The sequence below is a fragment of the Callionymus lyra genome, chromosome 3 (genome assembly GCF_982586985.1).
Source record: "Callionymus lyra chromosome 3, fCalLyr1.hap1.1, whole genome shotgun sequence".
Lineage (NCBI taxonomy): Eukaryota > Metazoa > Chordata > Actinopteri > Syngnathiformes > Callionymidae > Callionymus > Callionymus lyra.
The window spans coordinates 19928007-19938972 of record NC_141820.1 but is presented as its reverse complement, the minus strand read 5'-3'; the positions used below and the strand labels follow the sequence as shown (position 1 = coordinate 19938972).

At 41.3% G+C, this 10966-nt stretch overlaps 1 protein-coding gene across 1 annotated transcript; it reads left to right on the top strand.

Moving 5' to 3' along the window:
* The first annotated feature begins 347 nt into the window (after positions 1-347).
* drd4-rs (dopamine receptor D4 related sequence) lies at positions 348-10879 on the top strand. The gene is made up of 4 exons (XM_087786873.1): positions 348-587; positions 3094-3206; positions 9823-10463; positions 10532-10879. Exons 1-4 carry the CDS (start codon positions 348-350, stop codon positions 10732-10734), a joined length of 1197 nt encoding a protein of 398 aa, XP_087642999.1. The 3' UTR covers positions 10735-10879.
* The last annotated feature ends 87 nt before the right edge of the window (positions 10880-10966 follow it).

Below are 10966 nucleotides of genomic sequence, written 5' to 3'. Positions count from 1 at the left end.
TGTGCTTTGGATCGGGTCGCCGTGGCGCTGTTTATAAAGAGCGTCTGTGATCTGAAAACACTGATAAGAGACACTTCATCCAACAATACGTTCGCCATTTCAAAGACCCTTCGCCAGCATCCATCTTCTCATCTTCTTCATTCATTTTCCTGAAATGGTTTTGTAGCGATTTTACCTCAAAGGTGTCTCTAATGCTCATAGATGTCGTTGCTAAGAACAAGTGGACACATCTAGGAAGAAAAGTGAGACACCTTGTGCAGGTAACAACAAGGTAAGCTCGACCAATGTGGTCTGTGGATCCCTCGTTTTTGTCTTACAGGAGCTTGCTGTCTTCCAGATGTTCCATCATGGACAATGTTTCTCTTGACCAGCCTCCAAGAGAAACACGGGTCGAGACTTATAATACCTCGGCTCTGGTTTTTGGGATCCTGCTGATCCTGGTCATCATTCTGGGAAACATCCTGGTGTGTATGAGCGTGCTCACCGAGCGCTCTCTAAAAACCGCCACCAACTACTTCATCATCAGCCTGTCCGTGGCCGACCTGCTGCTGGCCGTCCTGGTCCTCCCACTCTTCGTGTACTCGGAGGTCAGTCGCACTCACGTGATGACTTGAGAACTGGGGAAGCTTCAGGCTTATATTTTAGGTGTCATGGCTCAGATGGTAGAGTGGTTGCCTGCAGTCCAAAAGGTTGCAGGTTCAATCCCAGCTCCAGACAAGCTTGTGTCGTTGTGTCCCTGAGCAAGACACTTTACCTGATGGCAGATTTGGCGCGTGTGTTGCAGCCTACTCCCATCAGTATGTGTGAATGGCGGTCAAAGCGCTTTGTGACCCTGGTCTAGAAAGGCGCTATATAAATAGAGATTATTATTATATTTAGTTTGAACAACAAAAGATTGCATTAAACTTTCTGTTTCTCAGTTTGGTTAAAGCCAACTAATGTAAAAACTCCAACTCTCCTGACTCACTCACATATTTCAAATGTTGAAGTCTTACTCTCCAAGATGCTGTCCCTCATCATGACCATGTTGTGAACTTATTACTTTATAAAGTTCTCCCCCGTCTCTCGGCGAACGAGAGGTTACGAGAGTGGAGTCCATTACGTTGTAATATAGGCTTCCCTCCTCCTTCAGACGGCTGTAATCATACCCGCTTTGTTTATACAACGAGTCCCTTGGAGGTTGAGAATTCCGAGATTGATGACATGAGGTGACAAACCTTGATGCTTGACAAATCAGTGCAGAGTGGGCGTGGTTATGGTAAACAAGATTTCATCTCCAGAAAAAAAAAAAGATTCAGTGGGCGGGGCTTAAGCACATTTTCTAAAGTTAATATTTCAATGAAAAGAGAGTTTTGTCCAAGATCTATGTAAGAGACACTTAAATCAACACATTATTTAACCTTAAAGTGACCATGAGGTTTTTAACTTTCCTGTTCTTTGGCATGCTCACAACCTTACCTTAAGTTTCTTACTTACTTATTATTTTATTATTACTTAGGTTTCATTAACTTTTAATACATATTCGTTAAAAAATGTTGGAAGTGCTTTTTCAGAAAAAACACAATTTTTTGACATGCTTGATTGTTTGATTAAAAGTATTTTTAACCATTTTTTCAAAATACCTATTAGGAATTGAATTTTTATTATTCTTATTTTGCTGCTTGGAAAATGGATAAAGATATAATTGATTGGATCGTAAAATAATTTGTAATAATTAGAAACTAAAACGTTTTTGCTATAGCATATTTTATTTCAATGTGGATTTTTCAAGCGTGTAAATGTTCTAATTATTTCTTGTTATTTAGCTTTGTCTTTATTTGTCTTTTTTCATATTATTCTTTTAAACTTTCATGTTCAAAGCAAATTCCTATTTTGAGAATGAATCCAGTGGTTTTAAGTTGATCAATATTGAAACACAGTGCAACGTACTTGGTTACGTTCATCCCTCGCTTTGTTTCAGTTGCTTCAATATTGACTTCTGACTCAGCCTCTGGCTCACACTTCTTTCATAAAGTATTTGAATGTTGATCAAACATTGGGAACACGAACACTTCTCAACTGGTCAATTTCTTACAACTCACTTTTTTTTTTAAACTAATAATGTTTTATTCACATGTTTACAGTAAATATTATGAACATACGTGTAAAATCAAACGTTTAAAGTAACAATATTGGTTAAAGGAAACAGTAGATTCTACTCATTATAGATTGAGTTCTCTATGTTCACTTAGTCCCTTGAGAGAATTATTATTATAAGCCCATATAATGATTACAAATGTATTATTATTGTCAACGACACCGTTCACCCACAGGGGGCGCCATCTTCATTAACTTATATTTCTACTTCGCTCATCCATCTGGCTGCAAGATGATTATATGCGCTTAGTTTCTAGCAACATAAATGAAATATTAGATCAATAACTTAGTTTCAATTCTCCACACGCATTCTGTAAAGTCGACCCGTGTTTGATTGAAGTAAAAAGTCTGAAATATGAATCAAATATATGTCAGTCATCAAAATGTCCTCCATTTTATTTTATACATTATTGTCTTAATTCGATAGTTACATATATGGATTTATTATACAGGTAAAACAATTGCTGGGTGGTAAATATTACCTCAGCTGGAACTGTTCTTGCCTAGCCTAGCTAGCAAGGGTAGTTTTCTATGACCTATGGCCTCAAGTAAAAACACTATGACAACAAAAAACATTTGCATGTTACAATGTGAATAAATAATGATTTTTATATAAGAAATTAGAAAAAAAAATATAAGGAAATAAAATTGTGTAGTAACGATTTAATTAAAAAACAAAAAATGGTATATTTCTGTAACAATGGGATTAAAAATAAAAACTTATAAAACTTTAAAACTTATATAACACAACAAATACATTTACAAGAGCTTCTGGGACTGATTTGTCGATTAAAATAATTACATATATTTTATCGAAATAGATTTGCATTATTAGGAAAGTATATTTACCAAAAGTAACATAAATTTCAGCTGGTGGAGCTACTTTTTAAAAAAGCTCGAACACTTATTCTGCTTAGATTCAAGTTACAGACCATCCTTTTCCTTTTCTCCTGCAAGTTTCTCGGAGGCATCTGGCCTTTCAGCACCTTCATCTGCGACGCCCTGATGACCATGGATGTGCTGCTGTGCACGGCGTCCATCTTGAACCTGTGCGCCATCAGCGTGGACAGGTGAGCGGACCTCTGACGCCGTCTGGGTGCGTAAATCCTTTCACGGAGTCATGACTTTCAGCCGGGGGAAGATAATTGTCTTCAGTCCGAAGGACACGTGTCTCCATTCTGCCGCCACTGTTTCATGAATCACAGCAAACTAAATGGATTTTTACTGTGTGTACTCTGTGTCCCCTTTTTAAAAAAGGGAAAGTCTGAAGGTTGCAATCGCTTCAATGAGCAAGAGCAGACATTCTTGTGCTCGATGATGTCATTAGCAGTAAATGTGGAACTGCATCATTATCAGCTGATGATAAAAGCAGGGCGTGTGATCATCAGCAGCATCTCGCAGCGTGGTTGCAAAATTGATGCCACGTCGAGGGTAATCATCGTTTGTAAGGTGATCTATGGAAACACCTAAAGCTTTACGTGTTAATTGCAAGTTTTCGATGTCATTGTAAACTCATTTATACCATAAACATAGAATTATTATCACCATGTCCTCATTTATAACCCTCAGTTGTATTACAATATAGTTATTTTGTTGATATTAAATGAAATGTAGGTTTAATTTATTAAATAAAAATGATTCATCCACATCTATTAGTACATTCCACCCCCTAGTGCTTTCATGTAAAGGCTTTTGCAAAGACACTGTTTATTTAAATAACATCAACGCCAATAGATGACGTTACTAAAACACCTGCAGGAGCCAAGGTCTTAAGCAGGTGAGTTCCCAAACAAAATTAATTTGCTCTCTGGCTACTTTTCGCCGTCTTCTTTTTGGCAGTTTAGCTTAGATCCCATTCATAATAAGCTTATTGTAACCGGTAGAATAGACAAGAGGTGCTTAACCGGTTGAAATAAGCCTAGTATGAACGCAAATCAACCCTTTTTTTAAAGGGTTTTAACCAGTTGAGAAAAAAACACCTCTGGAGTAGGTTTGGTAAGGGTTTTCTGGGGTTCCTGGTGTGAACGCTAAGGACTAGTCAGCAGGTTTTGATTGACGTCATACTTCCAGGGTCACGGGTCAGCACCCAAGTCATGTGCAAAACTCCTGCACACGTGCAATTCCCGCCAACTTCGATCTTGATCTCACACTCTCCACTTTCGATTTGTATCAAATTTGTCAGGCGATTCTGTTCTCCTCGCGATGGAAGCAACGCACACAAACTGGTCTGGACCGGAGACAAGGCTCCTTATATATTTATTTGGGGCTCAGGAGACGCAGAGAAAACTGGGGGGAGTGTATAGGAACAAGAACGTCGTCTAGCAATTTCTAGTTATACCACATTCAGGGCCACAGGCTTCAGCATAGTTGGATATGTAAAGCGTGTATGAAAGCAAGAGGTTTTAGCCGGTTTTACCCCGCTAATTATGAGACTTTTCAACCGGTTACGATAGGCCTAGTATGAACGGGGTCTTAGTCTTACAACGCCACAACACATATATTTTATTCTTGATGTTATCTTGCTAACTAATCTAGTGGAGAAACAGTGCTTTGTGATTCTGAAGGGATATCTAACAATTAAAACCAACTGTATAATTGTTGATGTTTTTAAAATGGAAGACCTTTTCACGACAGTAAATGTCACGATCTATATATAACAGAACCAGAATAAGTGTGAGTGAGAGTCTCGAGTGAAGTGCAAAACAGGTAAAGCAAGAGTACAATGAAATAACAAAGTTCAAACACAAACAAGAGTCCAAATCTCAAAACATTAAAATACCAAAATACCAAAAAGTCCAAATCCAAATCGTCCACCAATAAAAGGAATAAAAAGAAGGAAAAACCAGGAAAGGGGTTCTGAGAACAAAACAGATGTCAAAAACAATAACAACTCAGGCAAGATGCGAAGTCCAATATCCAAAATCCAAGTACGAGGGAAGAAACAAGAGAATTTGCAGCAAATTACCAACGTGGGAAACTTGGGTCCGGCCCACTGGTCTGGAGGCCGATGGTAGAAGTAGTGAAGTTGATTGATTGATCAGCTCCAGTCTTGTGCCGTCAATCAAGCCCCAGAGGAGAGAGGAGAAAAGAGGAAGTCACCAAACAAATTAAAAAACACAATAAAAGTAAAACATAACCGTAAAAACGTGAAATGTTTTGAAATAAATTAAATATAAAAGGGAGTGTCCGTTATGGGGTGGTAAAACTAAATGCTCTGTGGAGAATCAGATGCAATAAAATGTTTATTAATGATACAAATTTAATCATGTTTTGGTAGAATGACCCAAAAGCATTTCAGATAGATAGCTCCCTTCAACTTCTTTCAACTCAAATTTCGGCAAAGGATTTCATCATTATTTCGAGCAACCACGTGACTCAGCCAGCAGTGGTTACAGCACAAAGACAGAACTTATAAGAAATGAAAATTGGTTTAAAACGGTCATCAGTTACTCCTGCCACACTGGTTCTCGAGCAAACAGACACACCCAAGGTCGATGCAATGTTTAATTACACATGTTTTCTCAGAGCTCTACATGATCTACAACTCAGATGTTTGAGAAAGGATATGACCATGGGTCGGTCTCGTGTGACAGAGCGGCAGATAGGAACTGAAGTCAGGAAGACATACTTTAAAGAATCTGTTCATGGCTGGATGAACATACCAGGGCAGATTCTCACTCCCCAGCACTGGTTGACGAACAAAACCTTCATCGATCAATCTGGGAATGGCTTTCATCACCAGAGAAGAGCTGAGTTGATGGGAACGCTTCCTCAGCATCTTATAGAGCCTGAATATAGAGAGAAACAGTCGGAGGTCCAGAGTTCACAACGCCTCCCTACACGGCGTGTGGGTGGTTGATAGGGTTGATTGTGTTCTATGTTCCCCTGCAGCGGCTCAACCTTTAAGAAACCGCGGCTTTGTAAAATCTGTCTTTTATACGAGTAAACGTCAATATTTTCAGTCTAGGATTGAATCCAGTAGAGATGAAGTTCGAGACCAATCAATTTGTCATTACGTACCCCGAGGTTTTTCCTCTTCACCTATGAGCTACTGATCATGTGACCTGAGTTACTAACAAGAGCTACGCAACAAAGCTCAGATGGGTTAGTCATCTTTTCATATTTTCATTGTGGCCATTATCAGGTATTACATCATCAGGCAGAAACCTCAAGGCTGTGGGAAACCCTAACCCTAACCCTAACCCTAACCCTAACCCTAACCCTAACCCTAACCCTAACCCTAACCCTAACTCTAAACTTAACCCTAACCCTAAACTTAACCCTAACCCTAACCCTAACCCTAACCTAACCCTAACCCTAACCCTAACCCTAACCCTAACCCTAACTCTAACCCTAACCCTAACCCTAACCCTAACCCTAACTCTAAACTTAACCCTAACCCTAACCCTAAACTTAACCCTAACCCTAACCCTAACCCTAACCCAAACCCAAACCCAAACCCTAGCCCTAGCCCTAGCCCTAACCCTAACCTTAACCCTAACCCTAACCTAACCCTAACCCTAACCCTAACCCAAACCCAAACCTATACCCTAACCCTAACCCTAACCCTAGCCCTAACCCTAAACCACAAGTACACAAAGCAATAATCAAACTCTGGTCGAAGCAAATAAGACAATGAAAATGTTTTGGGAATGCTTGTTAAAAACTAAAATCCTCTTATATGCACGAATATTAGAGCTTGATTGTTCTCCCATGTGCTCCCGGTGTTTGCGTGGGTTTACTGCAGGCACTCCGGTTACCTCCCACAGGGCCAAAAATATGCAGAAGTTGACCACAAAATCTTAATTGTCCGTAGATGTGAGTGTGTGTACGAATGGTTGTGCGTCTATGTGTGCTTTGTGACTGACTAGGGATCTGTTCAAGGTGTCCCCAGCCTCTCACCTGAAGTAGTCGGGATCCAGCCCTGCCGTGACCGTACTAAGAGAATCAGCTTTGAAAATAAATGACTTCATTGTTCGTGCCAATGTACCGTGCATGTCCATGTCTGATGTAACTTTAGAGAACTCTTTCAAAGTCAAGGGATAAAGAAGTATTTTGTGTCCCTCAGATACATTGCAGTAGTCTTACAACGCCACAACACATATATTTTATTCTTGATGTTATCTTGCTAACTAATCTAGTGGAGAAACAGTGCTTTGTGATTCTGAAGGGATATCTAACAATTAAAACCAACTGTATAATTGTTGATGTTTTTAAAATGGAAGACCTTTTCACGACAGTAAATGTCACGATCTATATATAACAGAACCAGAATAAGTGTGAGTGAGAGTCTCGAGTGAAGTGCAAAACAGGTAAAGCAAGAGTACAATGAAATAACAAAGTTCAAACACAAACAAGAGTCCAAATCTCAAAACATTAAAATACCAAAATACCAAAAAGTCCAAATCCAAATCGTCCACCAATAAAAGGAATAAAAAGAAGGAAAAACCAGGAAAGGGGTTCTGAGAACAAAACAGATGTCAAAAACAATAACAACTCAGGCAAGATGCGAAGTCCAATATCCAAAATCCAAGTACGAGGGAAGAAACAAGAGAATTTGCAGCAAATTACCAACGTGGGAAACTTGGGTCCGGCCCACTGGTCTGGAGGCCGATGGTAGAAGTAGTGAAGTTGATTGATTGATCAGCTCCAGTCTTGTGCCGTCAATCAAGCCCCAGAGGAGAGAGGAGAAAAGAGGAAGTCACCAAACAAATTAAAAAACACAATAAAAGTAAAACATAACCGTAAAAACGTGAAATGTTTTGAAATAAATTAAATATAAAAGGGAGTGTCCGTTATGGGGTGGTAAAACTAAATGCTCTGTGGAGAATCAGATGCAATAAAATGTTTATTAATGATACAAATTTAATCATGTTTTGGTAGAATGACCCAAAAGCATTTCAGATAGATAGCTCCCTTCAACTTCTTTCAACTCAAATTTCGGCAAAGGATTTCATCATTATTTCGAGCAACCACGTGACTCAGCCAGCAGTGGTTACAGCACAAAGACAGAACTTATAAGAAATGAAAATTGGTTTAAAACGGTCATCAGTTACTCCTGCCACACTGGTTCTCGAGCAAACAGACACACCCAAGGTCGATGCAATGTTTAATTACACATGTTTTCTCAGAGCTCTACATGATCTACAACTCAGATGTTTGAGAAAGGATATGACCATGGGTCGGTCTCGTGTGACAGAGCGGCAGATAGGAACTGAAGTCAGGAAGACATACTTTAAAGAATCTGTTCATGGCTGGATGAACATACCAGGGCAGATTCTCACTCCCCAGCACTGGTTGACGAACAAAACCTTCATCGATCAATCTGGGAATGGCTTTCATCACCAGAGAAGAGCTGAGTTGATGGGAACGCTTCCTCAGCATCTTATAGAGCCTGAATATAGAGAGAAACAGTCGGAGGTCCAGAGTTCACAACGCCTCCCTACACGGCGTGTGGGTGGTTGATAGGGTTGATTGTGTTCTATGTTCCCCTGCAGCGGCTCAACCTTTAAGAAACCGCGGCTTTGTAAAATCTGTCTTTTATACGAGTAAACGTCAATATTTTCAGTCTAGGATTGAATCCAGTAGAGATGAAGTTCGAGACCAATCAATTTGTCATTACGTACCCCGAGGTTTTTCCTCTTCACCTATGAGCTACTGATCATGTGACCTGAGTTACTAACAAGAGCTACGCAACAAAGCTCAGATGGGTTAGTCATCTTTTCATATTTTCATTGTGGCCATTATCAGGTATTACATCATCAGGCAGAAACCTCAAGGCTGTGGGAAACCCTAACCCTAACCCTAACCCTAACCCTAACCCTAACCCTAACCCTAACCCTAACCCTAACCCTAACCCTAACTCTAAACTTAACCCTAACCCTAAACTTAACCCTAACCCTAACCCTAACCCTAACCTAACCCTAACCCTAACCCTAACCCTAACCCTAACCCTAACCCTAACTCTAACCCTAACCCTAACCCTAACCCTAACCCTAACTCTAAACTTAACCCTAACCCTAACCCTAAACTTAACCCTAACCCTAACCCTAACCCTAACCCAAACCCAAACCCAAACCCTAGCCCTAGCCCTAGCCCTAACCCTAACCTTAACCCTAACCCTAACCTAACCCTAACCCTAACCCTAACCCAAACCCAAACCTATACCCTAACCCTAACCCTAACCCTAGCCCTAACCCTAAACCACAAGTACACAAAGCAATAATCAAACTCTGGTCGAAGCAAATAAGACAATGAAAATGTTTTGGGAATGCTTGTTAAAAACTAAAATCCTCTTATATGCACGAATATTAGAGCTTGATTGTTCTCCCATGTGCTCCCGGTGTTTGCGTGGGTTTACTGCAGGCACTCCGGTTACCTCCCACAGGGCCAAAAATATGCAGAAGTTGACCACAAAATCTTAATTGTCCGTAGATGTGAGTGTGTGTACGAATGGTTGTGCGTCTATGTGTGCTTTGTGACTGACTAGGGATCTGTTCAAGGTGTCCCCAGCCTCTCACCTGAAGTAGTCGGGATCCAGCCCTGCCGTGACCGTACTAAGAGAATCAGCTTTGAAAATAAATGACTTCATTGTTCGTGCCAATGTACCGTGCATGTCCATGTCTGATGTAACTTTAGAGAACTCTTTCAAAGTCAAGGGATAAAGAAGTATTTTGTGTCCCTCAGATACATTGCAGTTGTGCTTCCTCTGAAATACAACAGAAACCAATTCAGTGTCCGCCAGCTCATCCTCATTACAGCGACCTGGGTCCTGTCCCTCGGCGTGGCAAGTCCAGTCATCTTCGGCCTCAACCAGGTCCCAGATCGCGACCCTAACGTGTGCAAACTCGAGGACAACAACTTCGTTGTGTACTCCTCGGTCTGCTCCTTCTTCGTACCCTGTCCCGTCATGCTCCTCCTGTACTTCCTGATGTTCCGAGGACTTCAGCGATGGAGGCGCCAGAGCCACTCCAGGCTGGAGCGCGGACGACAGCGAACGCTCTCTTTGCAGTTGAGCTTCAAACTGTGCCAGAAAAGAAGCAAAAGCAGGAGCGAGAGTCATGAACAAGTGTTGAGCGGCGCAGGGTTGAGTCCTGCTTCACCCACCGCCGTTTCCGTCATCACACCCTGTGGGACCACGTTGTCGCCCGACATGGCTGTGGAAAGTGAAATAGTGGCCACGCAGTTGGACAGTATGATGGATTCGGGGAAGACGTCGGAGAGCAGTGGAGTGACACAATTGAAAACCACGCGGAGAAGGACCAGCAAGAGCAGCAGGGTGAGCGGGCGGGAACGCAAGGCCATGAAGGTCCTACCCATCGTCGTGGGTGAGTATCGAGAGCATCTCACCGTCTTGTTTGAACCGTCACGTTCACTTGCTTCTCGTCCTCCGCAGGTGTTTTTCTGGTCTGTTGGACTCCTTTCTTCGTGGTCCATGTCACGAAGGTATTATGCAACACCTGCGATATCTCCTCAACCTTGATTTCCGTGGTAACGTGGCTTGGCTATGTCAACAGCGCTGTCAACCCCATCATCTACACCGCGTTTAACGCCGAGTTCCGAAACGTCTTCCAGAAACTGATCTGCGGGTGTTCATAAAGAGACACCGGGAACTTTTCTGGACGCTTCTTAGTGAACATCTGGGATTCCAAACTAGCGTCCTTGGGGTCTTCCTTCTGATCTTCTGATCAATTGTTATCCCGATCAATCTGATTGATCTTTAAATACAGTGAAACTGAATGGATGTATCACCGAACAGACACACTCGGTATGTTTGAGATGTATTGTATTCTTTTACTACAGTGATGTCTTTGGACTACAATTAGGAACT